The sequence below is a fragment of the Lepus europaeus genome, chromosome 3, assembly GCF_033115175.1.
Source record: "Lepus europaeus isolate LE1 chromosome 3, mLepTim1.pri, whole genome shotgun sequence".
Taxonomy (NCBI): Eukaryota; Metazoa; Chordata; class Mammalia; order Lagomorpha; family Leporidae; genus Lepus; species Lepus europaeus.
In genome coordinates, this window is record NC_084829.1 from 105,649,471 (window position 1) to 105,676,118 (window position 26,648).

A 26,648-nucleotide genomic window follows, 5' to 3' on the forward strand; every position below is an offset into this window, starting at 1 on the left:
CCACCTCCCCTTCTCTGATAGTTCAGGTACAACCAGTAGTTGCACTTGAACCCTTCCCATGTACAGATGGCACTCTGGGGTACAAAGGGGCTGTCAGACCCAGGCCCAGTACCAACAGAAAGCTTTACTTTTGGGAACATAGTAAGGTCTACATGTCCTGGCCCTATCTTATATACCTCCAGTTCATTAAAGTAGCATTTTCCCAGTATTTTCCTACAGGATCCTTCTAGAAAAAAAGAGTTCTATTTGAAAAGTTGGGTAAACTCTGGATGAATGCAGTCAGCCATGTTTCTTTTCTGCAGAACTTCCTGGAGGCTTAATTATGGCAGTGTGCGCTGAGAATCCCAACCAGGAGTGTAGGGTCTGCAACATTTCCCTAACTGCGCTAATGATGGACTCCTTTTTGGGAGTGGAACCTGGTGTCTCTCAGCACACACATTGATCAACTGCGAGCTGGAGTAGAAGTGGTTAATGAGGAGGAGGCAGTTGCCAAGGGTTTAGGCATGGGCGAGGACTTGATGGAACATTCACATTTCCTTCCTGTGGTGACCCTCAGAAATAGTACTGCTCCCTAAGAGGCTTGTCCTGGTGTCAGCTTTCTGCTTCTGAACCTGCAGAAACATGGCCTCCCAACACCTGGCTATGAACTGGCCCACCCTAGCCTTGACATCCATAGCAGATGCAGGGGACTGTGCCATGAGGAGCTTCTTCACCATGGTGGCAAGTATTGTGGGATCTTGCTAGGACCTTGAAGTCGTTGCACCTTCCTAGATCTTCCTAGTCTTCGAGCAGAGAGTAATTCCAGGGAGAGTTGTGGTAAGGGTTAAATAGGAGAAAGTATGTTAAATTGAGCTAAACTCCGGGGCTTCCTGAAGTTATGTGGAGGTCACTACACAGAAGTCCCAGGAATTCAGGAAGATGCAAATAACCACTGCTATTTGTCCTCATTGTTCTGATGGTGAAGATGGCCTTATGGTGCAACATAAGGTGTAACAGGACTGTCTCATTGTCCCCAGGAACAGGCATCATTGCTTCCTGGTTTGGTGCTTGGCTGTTAAGGATTTGCAACTCCTTGCAGCTTGAACTTCTACTCCAGTCACTTCCAGCTCCCTTCTCTACCCCCCAGGCTGCCTGTGGGTTTTGCTAACTGCCTTTCCTCTATGGTTCTCTAGCTGTTTTTCCCATGACTCTGTCCCTACCACTACCTAGACCCTTGGCATTATCTTGATTTCACACTCTCCAAAGAAGAAAATATAACTGGTTCATTCAGTTACTCTGTCTTAGGAGGGGCCCACATCAATGCCTTGAGGGACCTTTGGGTCCCATCATCTACAGTCCGGGAGGTCAGGGGACCATGGCCACAGCAGACATTCAGTGTCCAGTGGGCTCTGTTCTGATGCAGAAGTAGTTAGTAGCCAGCTCTTTTCCTCCTCTTTCTTCTCTTTCCAGTTCTTCTCCACTTTTGTACATGCCAGTCTGTACCAAAGACATGTCTTGATACAACTGAGTATGCCCAGCCATACTGCTTATTTCACTCTTAGATACTAAACACTAAAAGGAAGAATCTGTTTCACATATATAGATTATCTCCCCAAAATCTTTCTTTTGTATCTCACTGGATCCAGGGCCCATTGTATAGGCTTTTTGGAGCAGGCAGCTGTGTCATCTTTGTTTCTCTTTGGATGCAGGCGTTAAGAGTCCAGTTGAGGCCGGCACCATGGCTCAACTGGCACACCGGGTTCTAGTCCCGGTCGGGGCGCCGGATTCTGTCCCGGCTGCCCCTCTTCCAGTCCAGCTCTCTGCTGTGGCCCGGGAAGGCAGTGGAGGATGGCCCAAGTGCTTGGGCCCTGCACCCCATGGGAGACCAGGAGAAGCACCTGGCTCCTGGCTTTGGATCAGCACGGTGCGCCGGCCGCAGCGCGCTACCACGGCGGCCATTGGAGGGTGAACCAACGACAAAGGAAGACCTTTCTCTCTGTCTCTCTCTCTCACTGTCCACTCTGCCTGTCAAAAAATAAATTAATTAATTAATTAATTTTAAAAAAAAAGAGTCCAGTTGAACGATCGGCCAAGCAGAAGGATTCTCCACTTCATTCCTTCTTCACCGTGGGCCAGCAGCAGAATGATGCAGTTAGTCACACAGGCGGCATGAGATGAGGCTTTCCCCCAAAGGCTGACACATGATGCATAATTGTTGTTGCTCATCTTAATTTACTTATCTCTAAAATAAGATATATTATCTGGCCGCTTGTCTCTTTACAGACTTGCGGGGAGTGGTATTGTGAGAGTGTCTGTGAAGCCTCTTGAATTTATTGAAAGAAAGCAGCTATGTAAATAACAGGTGTGCTTAAATGTATGTGAATGCAGATCTGTATCCCAGTTTGTCTTGCTTCATTCCGTTCGGCAAGTCAGGCGTTCAGCCTGGATGAGGAGCTTAGGTTGGGCTAACCCAGGATTTGCTGATGAGGCTGACTTGTAAGAGGGATGCTTAGCGGAGAATCTAGCCTTTGTGAGGTGTTGGTTTTCAACCAGGTAGTTAGTACAACAGAATGGCTAAACTCCCAGAACAAAGATGGAAGGGAACCAGGCAAGCCATCAGACCACATGTAGCCAGGAAGCTTTTCAGAGACAAAGGAACCAACACACAGATCCAAAGAAATCAGAAACAGTCCAACACATTCCTCCCAGACACCTGAAAATGTGTCGCTGTGCAGGCTGTCTCACACAGGTTTTAATTAACGAAGAAAGACAAGACAATGGGCAACGCAGATTATTCCTTCTCCTCAAGTTTGTGAGCCCAGCACACTGGGCCTTATGAATTTGCAGCCTTGTGCACCAGATGCCATAAATGTCACATTTGTGGGTGGCTGAGCATAAGGGATTCCATTGGTGACTCTGACCCGGGTGACTGGTGCTGGCCTGAAGCTGAGCCTAGGGCTAAAACAGCCAGAGTGAGCTTAAGACCACATCCTGGCCCCCAAACCTCCTCATTATTGCAATTACATTGCTGTCACACACTCCACATGCCATTGGAGAAGAGAGGAGAGTCTAGAGGTCAAGTGTGTTGTTGATTTGGGTTTCTGGGTTGTGTTTCTGTGGTGGACTTTTTCCTTTGATGTACACATCCTGGGAAAATTCATAGCAGTGGGTTTCCTCTTTGTCTTCTCTAACTGAAATGAAATAGAAGAATAATGAGTGAATAAGAGTAGAGCATAGGTAAACCAGTTGGCCCTGTTTTTTAAAATGATGAACATGTTATTTCTGAATACTTATAATAATACCATAGGATGTCTATATTTGCGTGGTGCTTTATATATATATATATGTACATATATATATATATATATATATATATATATATATATAGTGTGTTTCCGTTTGCACTGTTTTGATCATTACAGCAGACGTTGAAGGTGGGCAGGGGGCCCGAGGGCACAGAAGCAGCACTCACAGTTGCAGGGGAGGGCAGCACCTGGGCCTTCTGATTCCTCACTCACCACGTCCCACACCAAACCACACTGCTTCCCAAATGATTGAGATGGTGGCTCGCATTTTAAAAAACCTAAAGTTGTGAGGTGGGAAGGCAAGGTTGAAAAAAGAAAAATCATCCCAGTAAACCCACAGAACTGGACGGGCTAAGAGCAGCAGGTAACACTGGAAGAGGTGAGGGAGTAGAGGAGCAGCCCGTTCTTCCCAGTTGTGAAAGAGCTTCTGACGTCTCTCTGCCAATGAAGAAAGGTGTGGGGGCCGAGTTACCCTCAACTGTGAGCACAAAAAGAGAACGCAGCCCCGGAGAGCCCGCTGAGACATGGAGAGGGGTTTTGCCTAGACTAGGGCTACCCTATAGAACTGAAACAAAATGACGGGCCCCACTGACATACCTGATAGGTGTTCAGGAACATATATCCGCATGCTTGAGGGGGCACGCAAAATGGGAATTTGAGGAAAATAAAAGGAGGCATCCGAAGGGTAGTTTTTGGGTATTTACTACAAAATCTGGAGTAAACACACAGGATAGATTAAGTAGCAAGGAAGCAAGATAGGGGGCAATTTACTGAGCTATCCGTTGAGACTACCATTTACTTTAAAACCAAGACATTTAAAATTTTCCCCATGTCTTGTGGATGTTCTGAGAAGGCAGAAAAGCCATGAGGTTTTTTTTTTTTTTTTAAATATGCCAAAGGATGGTGGGTTTGGTCCTGCAGCCAGAGGCTCAGTGGTGTTTCGAGGAGTGTGGGGGGCTGTAAGTTTGAGATGAATATTTTATCAGGAAGGCTAAGATGCAAAAGGGTCTAAGCCCAGGAGGAAATAAATGCCTGAGTTAGTGAAAAGCGCTAGTAAGTCTATTATCATGGAAAGAAAAAGAAGTAGAAGTGGATGGAACAGGGTTTAGAGCAGGTGGTGTAATATTCAACAAAAGACAGTGAAAAGGCAGAGCTGGGCAACTTTTATTTGGTTTCCATAGCATCTATAAAGAGAATGTTTTCTATACTAAAAATGGTGGGACAAATACCACAAAGCAGGCCAGAAATGTCAAGTTGGGGAGAGATATAGGCAGAGAGCACCTGCTACCCTCAACAAATTTAGATCTTCCAACCCTCATAGGGAAAATTGTAGAGAATTTTATATTTACTTTTGGATCATCTTTGCTCTATCATGATGAATGGAGGAGGTTCCAAAAAGACAGAAATGAACAGATGTTGACCAAATTTTCAAAATTGGGAGAGGGTTTCTGATTTCTGAAACTCTACACCACCAGTAGGCTTACCTCAAAAGTTCTTGCATGTGTCATTAAGCTCATGGTTGATGAGCACCCAGGAGGAAAAGGTTTTGGTTGACCAGAAACTCCGAAGAATAGGAGCACAGTGGAGTGAAACGAGGATCCGTTGGAAGTTCTGGATCTCAATCCTGGCTCCACTATTTATGAACTGTGAGAGCTCGGGAAAACCACAGGATCTCTTTGAACCTTTATTTTCTCATTTTCAAGTAAAATAGGGGGAAAAAAACAGAGTACTTTTTTTTTTTCAAATTTGTTGTCAGAATTAAGGGAGATAACATGAATGAAATCTTCAAGTTATCTTCAAGAGAGAGAGACAGTGAAAGTGATAACATAAGAGAAACTGATATTTGAGAGTCTTCAAAAAGTTTGAAAAAAGTATGCATGGGTTTCAACATTTTTTGCAGTGAAATAAGCTTATCTTTTCATTATATTTTCCATGAACGTTTTGAAGTCCCCTCATAGAACACACATTCCTTCAATGGAAAAGTCTATGCATTCTTGGGTGGCATTAGCAAAGGTGCTGTATTCTGCATGAGGGAGGGGAGAATCTCACTGCTCCCCACTGGCCAAGCTACTGCATCTGTCTCTGGGCTCCACCTTTCAAGAGGGGTATTAACAAGGTGAAGTATATGTCTCAGTGACAGGCAGCCGTGCTCACTGTCTTGACAGGCAGGACAGGAGAACTCTGGGAACTTGTCTCCTGGGGACAGGGGACAGGGTGCAGGCACTGGGGAGAACTCTGGGAACTTGTCTCCTGGGGACAGGGGACAGGGTACAGGCACTGGGGACATAGAAGAATAATCTGAGGCCGGCGCCGCGGCTCACTAGGCTAATCCTCCGCCTTGCGGCGCTGGCACACCGGGTTCTAGTCCCGGTTGGGGCACCGGATTCTGTCCCGGTTGCCCCTCTTCCAGGCCAGCTCTCTGCTATGGCCAGGGAGTGCAGTGGAGGATGGCCCAGGTGCTTGGGCCCTGCACCCCATGGGAGACCAGGATAGGCACCTGGCTCCTGCCATCGGATCAGCGCGGTGCGCAGGCCGCAGCGCGCCAGCTGCGGCAGCCATTGGAGGGTGAACCAACAGCAAGGGAAGACCTTTCTCTCTGTCTCTCTCTCTCACTGTCCACTCTGCCTGTCAAAAAATAAAAAAATTTTAAAAAATTAAAAAAAAGAAGAAGAATCTGGAGGAAATATGATGGCTCCCTTCAAGTATCTGAAAGGCTGCGATTTGGAAGAGGGGTTGCTGTGTTCTGGAGGACAGTATTACCATCAGTGGGTGGATGTGGAAGGGGGAGTGCAGTGGTTAAACTTTTTAATCACCTGCACTGCCCAGTAACAAAACAGGCTGCCTTCTGCAGCACAGAGCTTTGAAATTTAACTGCAACTGAAAAGCTGGTGTGAAGGAGACCGATCACAGTGGTGTGAACCCCTCCTGGGCTGTGCAGTGGATATGGGTGTCACCAGGAAGGCCACTTACGTGTTGATGGAAACCCACACTTGCTGTGAAGTTCCTTAGAATTCTCAATGTCTGTACTTTTGGAATTTCAAAAGAGAGTTATCAAATATTAGTTAACCATCTTAATCCTGTGCTTATGAAAGAAAATACAAAAAGCCGTGAGATAGTGAGACAGCATCTGCCATCTATTATCTGTACAGGTAATCCTTAGCAAGTCATTTCACCTGTCTAAATCCCAGTTATCTATATGATAAGGCACTTATGGAGATTAGATGAGGTAATCCATGTAGCACGGTCACCAGTGCTTAAAGAACGCCAGCTACCATTACTGACCTAATTTATGAGTGTTACCTTGACTTGGGGCCTGCAGTAGTCACTGTAATAAAAGCCATACTTTTGATGGAGTGTCCTGGGGAGATCTGAGGACTGGACAAAATCGACAGCAGAGGCTGAAGTGGGGCAATGGGAGCACACACAGGGTGGGGTTCAGTCTGTGGCTCAGGGTGCAGAGAAGTGTGCAAGAGACTGTTAAAAGAGTGCTGAGTGAGGCAATGCAAGTTAAGCCATTAGCCAGGTGCCTGGCAGATTCCAAGCAATCTGTGTATAGTTAGTTAGCAAAAGAGACCCCACCAGGAGCAGCTGTAGGTCTTTGAGAAGCAGCCAGAAAGTGGGCTGAGGTGGGGCACACAACGCAGGATTGTCAGAGGGGCTGTTAGTTCTGTCCAGCAGCGCCCTTGACCTGAGTTACCTGCACACGCACAGCCTTGGTCCAGTGGCTTTTCAGTGGTGCTGCCCACTACCCAAAAAATGATATTGCTGATGAGTGATGAGCTACATTTAGGTAGTTACGGAACTAAGGCCATAAGAAATGATGCATGATGGAAGAAATGAGGTGAATGGCTACCTAGGGAAGTGACAACTAGCCCATTTCACTTATCACATCAGTTTGATGGGCCTCCTTTCTGTACCATCCCCAAATCACTCTCTGTAACATTCCCATGTAGAGAGGGGGCTTTTATAGTCACAAATGCTGGAACTTAATTATCCAGATATACAAGGGGGCTTCAAAAAATTGATAGGCAGTGGGCATTATCTTTTTTAAAAAGATTTATTTATTCATTTGAAGGCAGAGTTATGGAGAGCAGAGGCAGAGAGAGAGAGAGAGAGTGAGAGGTCTTCCATCGACTGGCTCGCTCCCCAGATGGCTGCAACTTCCTGGAGCTTTGCCTATCTGAAGCCAGGAGCCAGGAGCTTCTTCCGGGTCTCCCATGTGGCTGCAGGGGCCCAAGGATTTTGGGCCATCTTCCACTGCTTTCCGAGGCCATAGCAGAGAGCTGGTTCGGAAGTGGAGCATCCGGGACTTGAACCGGTGCCCATATGGGATGCTGGCACTGCTGGCGGCAGCTTTACTGGCTATGCCACAGCGCCACATCTTTAAATGCCATTTTTCCATGAACTGTTTGTGAAGCCCCCTTATGTATTTAGAAAACAATACACAAGGCCAAAGATGCATTTGAAAAGAGAGTCAAGTATATACGTGTAAGCTATGTGTCAATTTCTCCCACTGTTCTAAACTCCTCGAGGGCGAGTACTGACTGAGTCTCTTGCCTACACTGTTGCATAGCCAGTGCCTTCTTTAGCACAATTCAGTGTGTATTTTTGAACAGATCATTACAATTCGAAGTGCAGTTTTCTCCTAAGCTTCATTTTGTAGCAAAGACGGTTGAGTAGAAACAGAAGCTTGCTCCTCCCATTTCCTGCAGTAGACTCTGGGCTATGTGAGCACAGGGACTACATTTTCCTCAGCTCAGATCCCGAGCTCCTAGCACAGTGGCTGACACACAGTGAGCCCTCAGTCGATGCTCTTTTTGAATGCAGAACTTGTATTATGTGACGGCAACTTTTTCAAGGCAGGCAGTAAGCTATAATATCTGGAGTTGACAAAAAGGAGAGAGCGTTGAGTTGCTGAGCGTGGCCGAGTTGTGACAATCGGAGACAGCGTAGGATACATTACTTTCTACGCAGGGCGATTTCCATGTCTGTTGCCAGTCTGTTCCATGTCACTTGCCAGTTTCCTTTCCTCCTCCCGTGTTTCCCGGGCAGTGCCGTCACTATTGATGATCTCATTTTACAGCTGAGCACCTGAGGCTCAGAGTGATTCAATGCCTGGGCCCCCCAGGAGCTGGAGGTTGGAGGTGAGCACCAGATGATCTCTGAGGTCACTTCCAGAGCTAAATCTCATTGCTCTGGGATCTCTTCCGCTATTTCTGTGGCTTCCCAGAGCCAAATAACTGGAAAACAAGAGAGGTAGGCATTTAGCGCCACGTAGACCAGATTTCCTGACATTAGAATTTTTCAGTTTCACCTGGATGACTTGGGTTGGGAAGATGTAAGTTGCTTTTATTCGAAGCAGAGAGTTCTGTGATGATATGCTAATACTCTTAGGCAACCAAATATGCCAGCCCAAGGGGAAAGTCACCTTCTTCTGAATCATGTGTTTGGCTGTCAGGATGGACTGGAAGTCCTTGAATACAGGCCAGGATTCGACCTCTTGCTCTCACTGTAGACTCAGAGACTTGGGTTAGTAATGAGCCATTTTTCAAAATTCATTGAGATCCTGAAAACCAAGCCCAGTTCTGCTTTACAGAGCTTATGGGACATGAGAAAGACAAGGATCTGCCCTGTGACCTTTGCCAAGGTTCCTGGAATCCAGCTTGAAACTTCTAAGTAGCACTTGACTCATGTTATATAGTTCCAAAGTGCAGCTTTCTTTTTTTTTTTCTTTTTTAAAAAGATTTTTATTTATTTATTTGGAAGTCAGAGTTACACAGATAGAAGAGAGGCAGAGAGAGAGAGAGGTCTTCCGTCATCTGCTGGTTCACTCCCCAATTGGCTGCGACAGCCAGAGCTACACTGATCCGAAGCCAGGAGCCAGGAGCCTCTTCCAGGTCTCCTGTGCAGGTGCAAGGACCCAAGGACTTGGGCCATCCTCTACTGCTTTCCCAGGCCATAGCAGAGAGCTGGATGGGAAGTGGAGCAGCCAGGACTAGAACCGGTGCCCATATGGGATGCCGATGCTGCAGGTGGAGGCTTATACCCCCAACACCACAGAGCCTGCCCCAAGTGCAGCTTTCTAATGAGACTTTCACATCTAACAAAGATACTCTGAGCCTCTCAGAGCCTCTCAATCCTATCTGGGGAGCAGAAGGCAGAAGAGAAATACAAAACAAAATGAAACAACAGCAACAAAAAGATCCTTAAATAAAAAAGTATGTAGCAAATATCATCATGTTGGCATCTAAACCCACAGAAAGTTTGATTTTGAAAATGAACTTTTCCATGGATTTGCTTTTTGTTCAGAAGCCCTTGCTGTTTCTGTCCAGATCACTCTCCTGAGTTCCGTATGGCTTTGCACATCTTGAGCCAGGTCACCTTTTTCCTTCCTCCATTCTCAGATCCAACTTTGCAAGGAGACTGGGAATTGCTAAGCTCGGCTCTCCCACCTCTTCCCACCACCGCAGTCCCCTGTCGCAGGGTGGGGCCATCCTGTCTTCAAGGCGTCTGTGACTGGGACTCCTGGCCCTGCCTTTGGACGAGCGTTCTGCCTTGCAATGAGTCCAGCAGATCGACCATCAGCTCTGTTTTTTAATAAAACATGCACAGCACAGTTTATGGCTTACACTATTCAAACAGCAGTTGAGCCTAAGAGGAATTATTCATTTTAATGGTTCTAACACTCATTTCCAAGCAGCACGCTGCTTTATCAAGCTTCTGCCTGAATTAGAGAATGAGTAGCCTTGGGAGAAGAAGAGGTCGCAGCAGCAGTTGAATAGCTGCTTCTCAGGCCGGCGAGTGGCCGTGTTACACTGCTGCCTGGCTTCCCTGGCACTGAAGATCAGCCTCTGCTCCCTCTGGGGGCCGCCTCCTAGCAGGCAGGGGGGACTGGTTTCTGGGTACTTGCCTGGAGGGTCACGTGCCTCATTTTTATCTCAGAGACGCACAGGCTCATAGGAAAGCGGTGAGCAAAAAAATCTCCCCTTCTCTTCTCACACTGCCATAGAACCAGTTTCCCTCCAAAAACATATGGAAACCCAGCAGCCATGATGGAGGCACGCGGGGCATTAGAATGAGTCTCTGTTACACCTGCCTGGCTCACTCGTACCTACGGATAGCGCCACTCTGCAGGTGAAGAAGCAGACTCTTTTTTTTTTTTTTTTTTTTGACAGGCAGAGTGGACAGTGAGAGAGAGAGAGAGAGAAAAAAGTCTTCCTTTGCCGTTGGTTCACCCTCCAATGGCCGCTGTGGCTGGCGCGCTGCGGCCTGCGCACCGCACTGATCCAATGGCAGGAGCCAGGTGCCTATCCTGGTCTCCCATGGGGTGCAGGGCCCAAGCACTTGAGCCATCCTCCACTGCACTCCCGGGCCATAGCAGAGAGCTGGCCTGGAAGAGGGGCAGCCGGGACAGAACCGGCGCCCCAACCGGGACTAGAACCCGGTGTGCCGGAGCTGCAAGGCGGAGGATTAGCCTAGTGAGCTGCGGCGCCGGCCGAAGCAGACTCTTTAGAAGGCGGCACAGCCAGTTAGTCGTGGTGCCCAGACTCGTCCCTCCACGTGGGACTCTGAATCCCATGCGCTTTCCGTGACAGCCCGTAGCAGCCAGGTACACTGCACTAGCCCCCCGCCAGAGGCAGGGTAGGGCTGGGAGCAGGAGCCCAGATGGGGGTCAGCCCGAGGCCCTCAGATCATACTGTGAGGTGACTGCAAGTAGGGCAGTCCCCAGAATCGCAACACTGAGCACCTCTGCGGTGTCTCTCATCCTTGTCTTCGCTCTTGAATGAGGTACTGATTTTTTTTTTTTTTCGAACTGGCCTGGATGACAAGTTCAATGCTACATTTAATATGCCAAGGCCTAGAGCACCATCCTCTTAGGACAAACTACAAACGTGCTTAAGGAGCTGCAATTTGTTACCCAGGTGCTGGATTCATGGATAGAAGCACATGAAGATTCTAGCTGGTGTTTCAAATTGATGGAATTCAAGAAGATGCTTTTTTTTTTTTTTTTAACTGTTCCTTTGTGGCAAATGTCTTTGCCTAAATAAGAAAGATTCCAACAAAAGGGTTTCTTAATTAAATAATATTGTCCGATGCCAGATTACCACTCAGAAGGTAGTGGAGGGTTCCATTACAGGATGAACTTTATTCCCACTGCTGACAGCTGATTAATGTGTTAATTAGGAACCCCTCCCCTCCCCCACCGCTACTTGAGTCTTAAGCCGAGCAGAGTGTATATATTGTGCCCATGCGCGTAACCTCGTGGCATACTTTGGCTTTGACTTGGGACGTTTCTATGAAACTAGAAACTCCATTGCCAACATGAATAGCTTGCTTCCTTTCCAGGGGCAATACAAGATGGAAAGAGTTATAGGAACCAGAAATCCTGCCTTTCAGTTTTCTTATGTCAAGAGCAAGTGATAGTTCTGCTGAGGCAGTGTCTTCCGAGCAGTTTAGTGGTGTAGGTTGCCACACATTTATTTCACAGGAAAGGAGTGAATCCATCAGGCACTGAGCTTGTAAGTACTACCCTGGCCGCCAGCCACCAAAATATAAATACTCTAAATGGATGAAAGGAAATGTTCATTCTGTTGTTTCGAATTGGACAAATCCCAGGAAGGTAAATTTAATCTTTTTGAGGACTGCTATTATAGGGCTGAATGGAGTACACATTTGTTTATCTCCTCTGTGATCTTTTTGTCTTCCTGGTGATACACGATGAATCTGTGACACGAAGCATTTCAGCTGTCTTGCTCAGTGGTTCTGCACTGGCTGATTGTTCGGTCCCCAGATTGGCATCATTAAACAGCTTCAGCCTCTGTCCACTGTGGGACATGTTAGGGAGGCGAGTGGAACCCAAGAGGCCAGATTCCAACAGAAACAAAGCCTGGGTAGAAACAGGGAGAAATCATCCCAGTGAGCTGAATGCTATGCTTCTTAATCTTTACCTTTTACAGTATCTGAGGAAATTTTGGTACCTCTTGGCATAATGAGGCAAAAACAATGCCTCAAAAAGTTAAATAAGTAAAATGTAAAGATATCTGTGGGGGGATGGGAGTGGGGTACCCTACACCATCACAATTCAGAAAACTACAGTTTAGGAGACACGAGCTATGCATTTCATGGATATGCCAATGTTACTTTATTAAAGAGAGAAATGCAATATATATTTTCACCTAACTACCACATCTTAAGTAATCAGCACAAGCACTTATGATGAAATCTTTAATTACTAGAAGGCTGTCATTAGTTGGAGGTAAAATGAATAATGGAATTGCCTTTTATTGCCGCACATGATATAGCCATTTGTGCCATAAATTCATTGACCTCATCTTAAATAATGTGTCCTGTAAGACAGACTTGATTCATTATTTCTTAAGTGACAGTTTTTTTCCTCTCTAATAATTTTTTTTGGCCTCATCATGAAGATTGCTTTTCTGTATTCTTAGATGTTGTTCTGAGCTGAAATGTAATAAGGCAAGAAGACACACGTGCACACGCATACTACAAAATGAGACAGTCATACGGTGCCACACTGCCACCTCAACTCCGAGTGTTGCGGAAAATCAAGTAGCTAACGTTAGGCTTTGCATTGATGAGAAAGTTAGGATTTTGTTACCAACTTTGATGTCACTAATTCTTTTAATGTGGAAATAGATAAAACAAGGCAGATAAACTCTCACTTGATAACTAGATCTATGAACATTTCCTTTTCATCAATGAATTATTGAAAGTAAAGGGAAAACATTTCAGTTATATTTAGATTGTTTTACTCCACTTGAAAATATATATATATTTTTTTTTTGACAGGCAGAGTGGACAGTGAGAGAGAGAGACAGAGAGAAAGGTCTTCCTTTTGCCGTTGGTTCACCCTCCAATGGCCGCCGCGGTAGCGCGCTGCGGCCAGCGCACCGCACTGTTCCGATGGCAGGAGCCAGGTGCTTCTCCTGGTCTCCCATGGGGTGCAGGACCCAAGGACTTGGGCCATCCTCCACTGCACTCCCTAGCCACAGCAGAGAGCTGGCCTGGAAGAGGGGCAACCGGAACAGGATCGGTGCCCCAACCGGGACTAGAACCCGGTGTGCCGGCGCCGCAAGGCGGAGGATTAGCCTGTTGAGCCACGGCGCCGGCCTCCACTTGAAAATATTTAATTAGCTTGAGGAAACAAAAGTTCTCTAGAGGCAAATAATTCAATCCAGCAATTTAAAACCAATTGAGGATTTCAAAAAATTATTTCCCTTTATGATTAAAAATAAGACCCAAAAGAAATATGCCAAAAAACACTGGTATATTATTTTAATGAGCTTAATTTATTGATAATATTTTTGGTAGTCTGTTATTAAAGAAGCTATGTTTTATCCTGCATTTAAACTTATAAATTTACACTTTAGGATTTCCATGGATGCTTAATAGTGAAACAAAAGCAAGAGGTTTTATTTCATAACAGAATTAACATATCACATCGTTATACATTAGCTTTATTAAAATGATCATGTTTTTCCAATGTATGTGTATCATATTTTCACTATTAGTTTTCTTAGCCTTTGTGTACATGAGAATTTGGTAGAGTCTGTGGGTCTCTTCTCATCAGAGGCAATTCTGCGGTATTTGTAAATTTGTCATCTCAACCATAATAGAGACATCCCTCATTTCAGGCAGAACCCAAAACACCCTAGCACTGAAATTATTTTTATTATTTTTTTGGTCACTCCAGCAACTGTACAACTTTCGATAACCAAATGAGACAGTGCCTGTATCATCAACAAAGGTCACTTAGCAGTCTCTCGCTCCCCTAACATTTTTGTCAAGGAGCATTGTGAAAGATTAATTCGTTATGAGACCAAACAAAAACTAATCTGTGCAATAAGGGTATGTTCTTCAATCTCACACCGTCACGTTTATTACCTGAAAATATCAGTGGGGGGAAAAAAAAAGGTGAGAAGGCAAAGAGTGGATCTACACATACAGACCCACATCTGCCGTGTGTGTTCGCCCAATCCCACGCTAGCATGCATGCCACCACTGTTTACAATCAGGAAAAGCTGAGAGTTAAATGAGATGAGTAATCAAATGCCCAGCATATGTTGTTTGTGCATCATTTATGTGACCAATCATTATTAAAATGTATCGTCTTTTAATTATATCGTTTATGAGAGTTTTAAAAAAAAAAAGCACACACCAACAGCAGAACAAGGCACCCTCTTTAGCAAAAACAGGGTTCCCTTTAGAAGAGTCTTGGAACCAGTACCTTATGGGGGAGAAACTTGAATTCAATAAACTTACCATTGTTGTGTTTCACAATTCCGTCTCTGCTGCTATGTGGCTTCAATGCTAGGGAAATGGAAAAAAAATTATATATATATATATATATATATATATATATATATATATAAGAATAAGGAAGAGAAAAGAGATGGTGTGTGTAAAATTCTGTCCAAAAACAAGTACGGCACTGAAAGAACTATTGAAAATTTTGACATCTGTTTATCTGTTTATAGCTATGGCAAGATTACTCATATTAATTCTTGTTTAAAATGCCATATGAAGGAAAGACATTTGTGCAAACAAGAGTCATATTTGAATTGTAGATCATGTCTTCACCATCTGTGAGAGCTGATGGTGTTGCAAAATTAATGTGTTAATGAAATCACAATAATTTCTCCAAAGTAATGGGTTCTGAAGCCGAGAATGATTATTTTTTGAACTTTGATGTCTAGTGATTTCCAATTGGGAAAAGCTCTCAGCCTTTAATTAGTTCTACAGCCCAACTTTAAAATAAATTTGGTGATGTCTTTCTTTTGCCAGGAGTCGATACGAAGTAAGGGAGGTGGGGGGGGGGGGGAAGCCATAACAACTTTTGGAAAATGTTCTCTGGTGTTTGAAAAGTTGTTAAATAAGACTGCCTGCCAAGAAATGTCACCAAAAATTCTGACTACTGAGAGAGAGTGGGCAAACAGCTTAAAAAATAATTCTAGCTTGCTGCAACATCACAGGTTGGGAATAGCTAAACCTCACACAGACTTCATGACGAATTCCAAGTTTCTCCTTGGAAGCCAGACATAATGATGTGTAGTGCTTTGTGTTACTGGTTAACACCGCACACCCTTTCCAACTGCATTATCGAACACAGTCCAAGTGACTTTGCATGGGCAGAATTTTAAGGGGTTCCGCTGTAAGTTGCTGAACCTTCTGTAGACTGCTTGCCTCCCTAACTGTCTGGATGGGCATCGACAGTGAGTGCAGACACCTGAGGACAGATAGCCCCCCCAGGGGGCAGGTAGATGCACTCCTGTTTTTCTAGAACCATCTTTAAATCATGCTTAAAGGGGACAAAAGAATTAAAAAAGAAAGAAAAAGAAAAATGGGGGGGGGGAGGAGAGGGATAGGAGACTGTGATCCTTGCTGTCCCAAAGAGTTAACGTTTTTAAAGCAAACCCATCATTTCACACTGCTTTCAGAATTTTGCCTTGTAGAAGGAAATCCCCTCCAGCCTGCTTGAAAAAATTGTTAAGACTCAAAGAGTCTTTATGTGACAAAGTGAAGGGCCGTCTGCCCAAGCAATCGCTGATCTCACCTGTTGTGGTTTTCTATTGCTGTGTTGTAGGTATGTGACTGGTGCAAGCACATAAGACACACAAAAGAATACCTGGATTTTGGGGACGGGGAAAGGCGGCTTCAGTTCTGCAGTGCAAAATGTCTCAATCAATACAAAATGGACATTTTCTACAAAGAGACACAGGCCAATCTCCCAGCTGGGCTGTGCAGCACACTGCACCCTCCCATGGAAAATAAAGCAGAAGGCGCCGGGGTGCAGCTGCTCACTCCAGACTCTTGGAATATCCCGCTAACAGATGCTCGCAGGAAGGCCCCCTCCCCGGTGGCTGCAGCTGGCCAAAGCCAGGGCCCTGGCCTGGCGGCGTCCACCACCGTCTCTCCATCTGACACTGCCAATTGCTCCGTCACTAAAATCCCCACGCCAGTGCCCAAGTCCATCCCCATCAGCGAGACGCCAAACATCCCTCCTGTCTCGGTGCAGCCTCCGGCCAGCATCGGGCCTCCCCTGGGCGTCCCGCCTCGCAGCCCTCCCATGGTGATGACCAACCGCGGCCCGGTGCCGCTGCCCATCTTCATGGAGCAGCAGATCATGCAGCAGATCCGCCCGCCCTTCATCCGCGGGCCACCGCACCACGCCTCCAACCCCAACAGCCCGCTGCCCAACCCCATGCTGCCCGGCATCGGGCCCCCGCCCGGCGGCCCCCGGAACCTGGGCCCCACTTCCAGCCCCATGCACCGGCCCATGCTCTCCCCGCACATCCACCCCCCGAGCACGCCCACCATGCCGGGGAATCCCGCGGGCCTGCTGCCCCCGCCGCCCCCGGGCGCCCCCTTGCCGACTCTTCCCTTCCCGTCGGTGAGCATGATGCCAAACGGTCCGATGCCCGTGCCCCAGATGATGAACTTCGGGCTGCCGTCGCTCGCCCCGCTGGTGCCGCCCCCGACCCTGCTCGTGCCATACCCGGTGATCGTGCCCCTGCCCGTGCCCATCCCCATCCCCATCCCCATCCCCCACGTGAACGATTCCAAGCCCCCCAACGGATTCTCCAGTAACGGGGAGAACTTCATTCCGAGCGCCCCTGGCGACTCCTCGGCGGCGGGAGGCAAGCCAGGCGGACACTCCCTGTCCCCTCGGGACTCCAAGCAGGGCTCGTCCAAGTCGGCGGACTCTCCGCCCGGCTGCTCGGGCCAGGCCCTGAGCCTGGCGCCCGCCGAGCCCGGCCGGAGCGAGGTGGTGGACCTGACGCGGCGCGCCGGCAGCCCCCCAGGCGCGGGCGGCCCACTCGGCGGCTTCCCCGGCGTGCTGCAGGGCCCGCAGGACGGCGTCATCGACCTGACCGTGGGCCACCGGGCCCGGCTGCACAACGTGATCCACCGCGCGCTGCATGCGCACGCCAAGGCGGAGCGCGAGCCGGGCGCCGCGGAACGCAGGACCTGCGGCGGCTGCAGGGACGGCCATTGCAGCCCGCCCGCCGCCGGCGACCCGGGCCCGGGCGCACCCGCGGGCCCCGAGGCCGCCGCGGCCTGCAACGTCATCGTGAACGGCACGCGCGGCGCCGCCGCCGCAGCCGCCGCCGCCTCCGAAGGCGCCAAGGGCGCGGAGCCGCCGCCCGAGCAGCCGCCGCCGCCGCCCCCGCCCCCGCCGCCGCCTGCGCCCCCCAAGAAGCTGCTGTCGCCAGAGGAGCCGGTGGTGAGCGAGCTGGAGTCCGTCAAGGAGAACAACTGCGCTTCCAACTGCCACCTGGACGGGGAGGCGGCCAAAAAGCTGATAGGGGAGGAGGCCCTGGCGGGGGGCGACAAGTCGGACCCGAACCTGAACAACCCCGCTGACGAGGACCACGCCTACGCGCTGCGCATGCTGCCCAAGACCGGCTGCGTGATCCAGCCTGTGCCAAAACCCGCCGAGAAGACTGCCATGGCGCCGTGCGTCATCTCCTCGCCCATGCTCAGCGCCGGGCCCGAGGACCTGGAGCCGCCACTCAAAAGGAGGTGCCTCCGAATTAGAAATCAGAATAAGTAAAAGGTTTGTATGTCCTCCCCGGCACGCTGCACGCGTGCCAGGGCGCCTCTCCCCGCGGCTCGCGAGGCGCGCGTTGATGGCCAGGAGTTGGCCTTCCGTGGCTCACAGAACGCCCTGTGTGGGCTCATACCACCAGCCTGCTGGTCCACCAGTTGTTTGGTGGCTTCATTCCCATTTTACAGCTGAGGAAACAGCCACAGGTGGCGAATGCCGTGCCCTTCTTGAACCTGACCTGCAACCCTGGCTCCTGTTTCTCTAGGTCTCTCTCCATAGCTCACCCTGTTGGAGAAGAGGAGGAATGTGGAGGGGAAGGCGGATGGCTTGGGTCACTCCCTCGTGCAGGCATGAGGTGCCAGGGCAGTGGCAAAAAGGTCGGGTGAACCCTGGAGCTGGCCCCATCAATAGATGTCCTTGATAACCACAGGATTCCGTACATACGATGAAAATAGAAGCTAAGCTTCTTAACGTGAGTCTGCCAGTGGATCCCAGGTCATGAAGCCCCATTTGCCTGGTAGGAGGTTAGAGCAATGACGCATAGTTCCTCCTCCCTCGTTTCTTCCTTCACTGTGGCACCAACCGGTGCTCCCCAGCGCAGGATTCAAGCATCCCTGACCAGCTCTGCTTCTCCGGCTTTGGGGGCTCAGGGGCTGAGCTGGCACAGCGCTCACCTCAGCAGGCCCGGGAAGGTTTTGTTAGGGGAAGGGAAGGCACTGTGGAAGTGAGTGCACATCTCTGACCTCAAGGGGAGAATGCTTCTTAGTGGCCTGGGAGCACTAAGGGGGAGTCAGAACTTACAGAGAATGGAAGGGGAACTGGCAGGTGCATCCCTTGTAGCCAAGGTGGCCCGGTGTGCTCCTCCTACCCATCCTGGTGGAAGAGGCATCAGCTGCCTGTTACTAAGGAGGAAGATGCGGGTTAGAGACCCATTAGAGCCGGCACGTGGGCTCAGGCCTGTTGGATCCAGAACCTAGGCTGGCCTCTCCATCCAGGTGGACAGCAAGCAAGCTGGAATTTGGTTGAGTTCATCAACTGTTCAGGGAGAGTGAGAGAAGAGAGAGAAATGTGCAATTTTTTGAGCCCCTAACTTGTGCACAGCTCTTTGCAGAAGTGAATGTGATGTGGTTCCTGCTCTCGAGGTGGTGGGGACCCAGTGAGGACACAAACCCGGGAGGAAGGAGGCCTGGGGTGGGAGAGGCGGACCTCGCAGGAAGAGTCTGTCTCACGTTTGTGGGTACAGGCTCGCTTTTTAGGGTCTTTGCAGCCATATTATTTGCATCTGTGTCCGTAAGGACAGTCATTGTCTTTGTTCTATTGTTGGGGAAAGTGAAACAGAGAAATTACATCACTTGCCCAAGATCGCTAAAGTAGTGAGAAGAGATCCCAAGGCCAGCCAACTCCGGAGTTAGCATTTTCTTTAAGCCACTGTGGAAAGAGGCTACTTAGTCCCTTTGGTAATCTACCTAGTAGCATTCATTTTTCCACTGCGCTTGTCCTGGGGCAAAGTTCCTTTAGAAAATGAAACAAACTAAGCCTCTCCACCAGCTTCTCTAGTTCTTCAGACGGTGTTTAATTCCTATTTTACCAGCAGCAGTGGCAAACCTGGACTTCCAACACATGACTCCATAGTGGGACATACACAGGCAATCGGGGAACACCTGATGGCGTGTGTCTTGCCCCTTGTCTCTTAGCTGGCCTGCAAGCAGGGTTTCTCAGTCACCATAGCCTGAGGTTTCCTTTGCCACCGATGGATTCTAAAATCGACCTCACCATTCCTGCCTGATTTTACATCATCAACTTCTGCTGGCTGAAGACAGATGGCCTCAGCCTTCTCACAGTCACCTGAATTGAAAATGCCCCTGATTTCTTCACGGGAGTAATTTAATCTGGTTGACAAAACCGTGAGTAATGGGTAGGTGTGTGACAAAGAAGGCACGGCCTTCAGAAAGGAAGCTTTCGGAATTGTCATTTTAAACACATTCTAGTATCACTCATCTGTGTGACATCAAAGGAGGAATGGGAGGGTGAAAGATTCTCCTACTGTGATTGGGATAAGAAGGGACCAAGCCTCTAAGTAGCGAGGGATCCTAAGAACCTAAAAACGTAACCACATAGGATAACTGTTTGGATGATACAGGTTCCTGAATAGAGAATCAGGCTGGGGTCTTGTGTGTGGATCAGAGTCCTTGTGAAAAATATTAACCTGGTTTCAGCCAGTTTCAGAAGATTGCTATGACGAAATTGTCCAATACTGCTCGAGACTGGAGAGTTCCTTTCATGATGGGTCCCCCAGGAAATGGCAGTTCTCTGAAGTCAGGAATACTCGGGCTCGCCAGCTACAGAGGGGTGACAAGGCAGGTGACTGAAGGTGGGGCAGGCCCGCTTCGTCTCCACCGGATCACACTTCCTCTTGCCCTCAGTAGCTGTGCCTCAGCTCACCGTGCAGTGTCTGCCTGCTGTAATTCACTCACTCCCGGCCCCTCCTGGTGTTCTGTGTGCACGTGGTGCTGTTTTTCTCCCCTGGCTTCAGAAACCCAGCCTATTCATGTGGTTGGGGGAGTGGGAAATGCATCCATTAAACAAAAGACTGCATGGCCTTGGGGACCTGAAGGTGAGCATCCTGTGTGGTGACAAAGTGAAAGTGGAAAGCTTAAAAAAAAAAACAAAACAAAACAAAACAAAAAAACCCGGGCTGAGATGCGGTGGGTGAGGTGCAGGTGAGTGAAATCGTCATGGGCTTGATGGTGAATCATCTGCTCTCACAGAAGAGCCTGTCCGTCCCCTCGGTCAGCATTCTCCATCCTTCTCCCTGTGTCCACCTTACTCGCAATGTTTCAAATACTCATTTAGTAGGTCCAAGGCAGACGGTTTTGAAATCAGCAACCCAGGCAGCAACAGCGGTTTACAAGGAAGTCATCATATTTGCTGGTTCTTTGCAAATTGTGGCCCCCCCGCCCCGGGCCGTCTCCCCCCGCCCATGTTGAAGTTGTCCTGTTCTTGGTTACCTGAGTTTAGGCATTCTTGTTGGTTGATATGATTACAAATTATGTCAATGAACAGGTCCTTTCTCCAGAAGCAGAGCTAATGAGGTTGAGTTGAAGATTTTGAAAGGTTGTAGACTCTCTTGAATCTTTGACTGTTAAGCCTGTAAATACCAGTTCTACAGCTTCTGTAAATTAGGAAAAAAGAAATTCCCCACCCCCCAAATAATAAGGAAAACAACATATAAACATTTCCCAAACTATCTGTCCACAAAGAATCCCATTTATAAGTAGAATACTCCCTGCTTTGTCTTTTCCTGGAAGCTTGGTGGATAGCTGTTTGTGTTTGTACATTTTCTGAATTTCTACAGTTTGCACTTGTTTATGGTACATTGGGGAGTTCAGAGTAACCATTTGCAAATGTTTGAAGATATTCAAAAGAAAATATTCCCCCTCCTCAATTTTCCAGGGAAATGACATAGCCGCTCTAAGTAAAATAATCAGTGGAAAAAAAAAAAATGTGTCCCAGGAGTAACCCTTTCAGAAACCTCACTTTTTCCATTCTCAAAGAGCAGCAGGTTCATGTGACTTCCCACCTTTGTGGCTCCCAAGTTGCTTGTGTGTCTCTAAAGCCAGAGAGCAAATTCGAGACTGTTTTTCCATGGACCTGATTCCGTGATGCTACTGCAGGCTCAGCTGCAAGAAGTCAACTCCATTTCCTCAGGGCAGGTTGGAGGATGGGTCTAGTTAGTAGTACTAGTCTGCTCGTGGAACCACAGTCCCAGGAACAACCGTTTTAAGGCAAGGGGTTCACCCCGTTAGGAAAGCCAAATGGCTGGAGGTGACAAGTAACTCTTTGCTCATTGACTTGCTCAAGCGACGAGGCTGCCTGGGAGGAGTCGGGAAGTAAGCCCATACTTGCAAAGTGGTTCTGTAGATGCCTACTTTTAAAGCGAGGGAAAGAAGAAACGCTGAGAGTGTCATGAGGAAACCAGTACCAGTTGGATGCCCTCAGATCCCGAGCTAGACAAGTTCCAGCACTTGTTGGATGGAAATGTTCCTTAGTGATGACCCATAAGGTAAAGATCAGCCCACCTGTTAGGATGCAGTTCGAGGCCCCTTTTCCAAGAGCCAGTGAGACGCCATCGGCTCTGTGCCATGCGTACCTTTGAGTGGTGAGGATCTGGGAGGGTGCTTGCTGTGAGCATTTCAGACTTGGGAAGTTTTCTGGAAGGAACGGTGTCAAGATGGACCTTCCCCATGTCACATTCATTACTGCTGGGCCCGCTATGACAAGAGGCTTGCAGGCAGGGTTTCCCTGGGCAAGCAGTTGGCTTTTAGCTACGATGTCCATCAGATTATGATGGAATACGAATTGACATATGTGACCGGGTGGATAGAAAGCCATAGCTTTCCGTCCTCAGCAGGGCTGGGATGAGAGTGCAGCAGGGGACATACCGAGTGTGCAGACTTTCAAGAGGGACTCAGAGTTGTGCAAGTGCAGCGCCAACCCTGGCTGTGCTGCCCAGACTTCTGATCCAGGGGGCAGTTCCCGAAAGCTGCTCTCTGGCTCCCTGGACTGGTCTATGGACGCCTTTCAGCCACTCCCCCCGAAGTTTCATGGAAAGTTTTATGTGCCTTTGCACAGAGGAATTTTCTTGGGAGGAGAGGCTTATAGATTTTTGGCTTCAGAAAAGTGTGTTCTACATCTCCAAAGGATTATCTTACACATGATTCCGGAGCAATATCTGAAATGAAATTTTTCTGTGCTCCGAGAAAGCTGAATTAATTATAAGCTTCTCTTAAAATGTAGAATGCACTTTTGGACAGTGTTTTCGCCAAGAGCCTAATGCTGCAGAATCCCAGCTGCAGCCACGTCACGTCATGCTTGCTGCAGGAAGTGTGCTGGGCGAGGCAGCGGACAAGGGACTTCTCTTCAAGGGACCATATCCTGCAGGTGCCGGTGGTGGAAAGACGAAGAGGGAGCCAAGAAAAGAAAGCCAGTGGAGACGCACGCCCCTGGCCCTTGCACGTTCACAGTTTATGCTCTATGGGGAGACGCTGCCATTCTGCAGCAAACGCTTCTCAGCCTGCCTCGGAGGCTAGGTGAGCAGAGTGGCTGAGTCAGGGAACAGAGCAGGTCAGTGAATGCCAGGGCCTGGAGGTGGCAGTGTCTGGGATCTCTCCCCAGCCCCCAGCTTCCTCTGAAGCAAGTGTACTGGGAAGAGGATGGGGCCAAGTGACCAGCCTTCTGCCTTCTGCAAGCCTCCCAGCTAAGCTCCCTGACTGCTGAGTGCAGTGACTCACTCCCTCTCCAATCTTGTGCACCTGCCTTTGTGCCCACACGCCTTACACCATAGCCAGTGGGGAGCAGCTAGCTCATGGAGAACCCTGACCCCCACCTGGACAGTCCTGCCTTTCGGTGACTTTCCTGGGGGAGGAGGTTGTACCACAGGGATGGTGGGGGGCAAGGCAGGGCAGGTGCATCCCATTTTCCTTCACTGCCCCTAGTCCTATGCAGAATACTTGGGCATCCTCCCGTTGCCTCTCAGCCGGTGATGCTTCCTCTGAGGATGAGTGTGAAAGCGATGCATTCCGCCTGTGTCAACTTTCGTTCCTTTAGATACCTCAAAGGCACCATAGGAATTCATTTGGCGAGACAACAACAAACTAGCTTTAAAAGATAAGCTTACCCAGTTAACACCGGCGTCATCTATAACTGGGCATGGGATCCCATTCTCTGTGCGCTCCCACATGGCAGCTCTGTCTCCTAACTGTGCAGCGCTCTCTTCCAGATTTGTGGTTTTCTGCAGTGTTCTGCTTAGAAAACAAGTAGGGTGGGGTCAGGAGCGAGACCATGAGGACATCCACAGGGAGGGGAAGCACACACACACATAGAAGCTTTAAGGGTCATGTAAAAGATTCTAATGAAAATGGAGCAAAAGAGAATGACAGTACCAAAAACTTGCAATTAGCCTCTAGTGCTTTAAGACAGTTCCTGAGTGTACCACCAACTATTCGGAAATTGGAAAGCAGACAGCACCCCTCTCCCCACCCCCGAGATCTCTTAACTCTGGCACTCCTAGGACTGGGCTGCGGTTGGAAGGGATTTTACCCTGTTACCCAAACGCACAGTGCTGAATGGGGAGATGGAGCTGGGAGCAGAACAGCCTCTCCACACAGCTGAGGGGTCAGGGCTGGAGCAAATCAAAGCTTCTACTGCTCCACAGCCAAATGCCTGTCCAGATACTGGGCTGCTGCAGCTCTGGTTATCCCATCGCCTCCCTCCTGAGCCTCTGATTTGCTCTCTGTCTTTGATAGCAAGCTGTTTGGTCTACAGGCAGAGGTAAGACTGTGGCTGACAGTATTTAAAGAATGAAAAGAAGAAATGCACTTTATGGCCTTATTTGGTATGAAACATTGATCTAATGTTCAAAAAATGCAATTAAAAAGTCTATGTCCTCCTCATTTGCATGGCTTATTTCCCTAGATGTGTTTTTGGTATTGAAAATGAATGTTATTCCTATTCAACATGCGTCTCAATTTGTAATGATATCCTCCGTGCAGCTGGCTTAGTTCTCCAAGTGTTTCTAAAATGTTACTTTCTTAAATTTGAGCCGACCTACAATAACAAATTATCTAGAAGCAAAGTGGCTAAACCGGGCATTTGGTTGAGAGAGGGGAAACCCTATATTTCATCCTTCAGCTCTTGTTTTGGAAATTCAGATGGTAACATGATCTTCCAAAGAAATCTACATACACACACACACACACACTTTAAAAATTGTGCAGATTGGGTGTTGTGGGATCAAGAACGATCAGGTTTAAGTTTCTCTCCAAAGCTCTGCATCCCATCAGCAAGCTCTTTTGATATTTTAAACCCATATTTAGAGTAATTTCAAGATATTTGGAGCACATGTGGTTAAATGTAAAACTTTGTCATTATGATTTGTTAGATGCTTCTACTTTAAATATTTATAAGCCATTTTTAAGTACTTCAACCAAAAGCCTTCTCCCACCAGAATACTGTAATTGAATGGGATCTGAGCGTCACTATGGAAGATACAAAGTGAGTTGCTGCAGCACGCATGTGTGTTCTAGTTTTGCTGGTTTTAATTCCAATGCCATTTTTAGTAGATTCAGCTTGTTTTAAAAATGTGTAAGATGTCATAAACAGGATTGGTTATCTGTGATTCTAAAAAAATATCCCCAGTTCTTGAAAGCTAGGGTGTTTTTTTTTTTTTTTTTTTTTTTTTTTTTTTTTTTTTTGGACAGGTAGAGTTAGACAGTGAGAGAGAGAGAGACAGAGAGAAAGGTCTTCCTTCCATTGGTTCACCCCCAACATGGCCGCTACAGCCGGCGCGCTGCAGCCGGCGTGCTGCGCTGATCCGAAGCCAGAAGCCAGTTGCTTCCTCCTGGTCTCCCATGCGGGTGCAGGGCCCAACCACTTGGGCTATCCTCCACTGCCTTCCCAGGCCACAGCAGAGAGCTGGACTGGAAGAAGAGCAACCAGGACTAGAATCGGCGCCCCAACCGGGACTAGAACCCAGAGTGCCGGCGCCACAGGCAGAGGATTAGCCTAGTGAGCCGCGACGCCCTGCCTGAAAGCTAGAGTGTTCTAACTAGCAGGGTGTTGAGTCCCACTCCTTTTTCTCATTAGTAACACTTCCATTAGAGCATTGGGTCTCATGTCCACATGGACAATACGTGTTGCTTTGTTTCCCCGAAGTGTCTTAGGGACAATTTACTGATGAGTCGATTGAATTCGCTGTTCACCTCTAGCCATCTTAGAAGCTAAGACATAGGATCTTGTTTTTGTCGTAGGTAACCTGTGGGTGCATTTAATATGAAAAAAGGGAAGGGCAGAACGCGTTGGAGCTATAAATTTCCAGCGCATCATGGGCCTCAGAGGCTCGCAGTCTGATGACTGGCAGAACACAACTTTGTGCTAAGCAAAGGGCAAAGAAGGCTTACAAGGCTCATAGACTTTCTTGGACATCTGATAGCGCATTTTCATGAGTTAAGTGTAAATGAGTCAGAAACATATAGATTGAATTTCTCTTAAAATATACATGGGTTTAAAAATTAAGGCCAAAGTGCTTGGCAAAGTACGTTTTGGTTTTAGCCAAACCCCAAATATTTGAAAAAATAATCAGAGGATTTGCCAAACCAAAAACACATCCAGGTCCCTCCAGGCCTCCCATTTAATATGATGACATCATAAACATGGGACTTACTGGCTATGCTCGTGTCCTCCAAGGTTTCAGCAACACACATTTCAAATACTCAGTGAAAAACTATGAAGAATGCTCTTGCAGAGAAACACCGTGACCTTGCAGGAGAAGATGCGGGCCGCTGGTCCAGGATGGTAGTCGTGATCCTGGCAGCTCCTCTGCCCATCTGTTACAGCCGTGTGTGTGTGTGCACGTGTGCGTGAGTTTGTGTGGCATATGCATGGGAATAGCGACTTTAAAATCCTGTATTTGGATGTTATAAATCCTTAATTTATAATTAATTCCTAGATTACAATCTGCAACATTTAATAAACTCCTAATCTTATCCACCCGGTGGGAGGCCCCTTTCGCTCATTCCTAGTACAGCAATCGCTTTAGCCCATTTCAGTGGAGTGTAGTAAACATAATCATTTTGCAATTCTAACACTGTCTTTACTGCCGTTTCTGGGTTACCGGAGGGAAGGGAAGAGGGGAGGGACGAAGAAGAGTGTGAGTGGATGTGAATTATTTTAAAGAACCAATAACTGGGACCGGCATTGTGGTGCAGCAGGTTAAACCACCACCTGCAGTGCCAGCA

General features: G+C 48.0%; 1 protein-coding gene across 2 annotated transcripts in view; it reads left to right on the forward strand.

The window, feature by feature from the left end:
- SOBP (sine oculis binding protein homolog) overlaps positions 1-26,648 on the forward strand; it is a 165,702-nt gene that overhangs the window by 127,864 nt on the left and 11,190 nt on the right. Inside the window, exons 6-7 of one of the 2 annotated variants that reach the window (XM_062186576.1) lie at positions 15,889-17,862; positions 22,651-24,720. In XM_062186576.1, the coding sequence (XP_062042560.1) occupies positions 15,889-17,859 (1,971 nt within the window). In that variant the 3' untranslated portion in view covers positions 17,860-17,862; positions 22,651-24,720. Of the gene's footprint in view, positions 1-15,888; positions 17,863-22,650; positions 24,721-26,648 lie in introns of those variants that run through there. The other variant, XM_062186575.1, reaches the window with a different exon arrangement.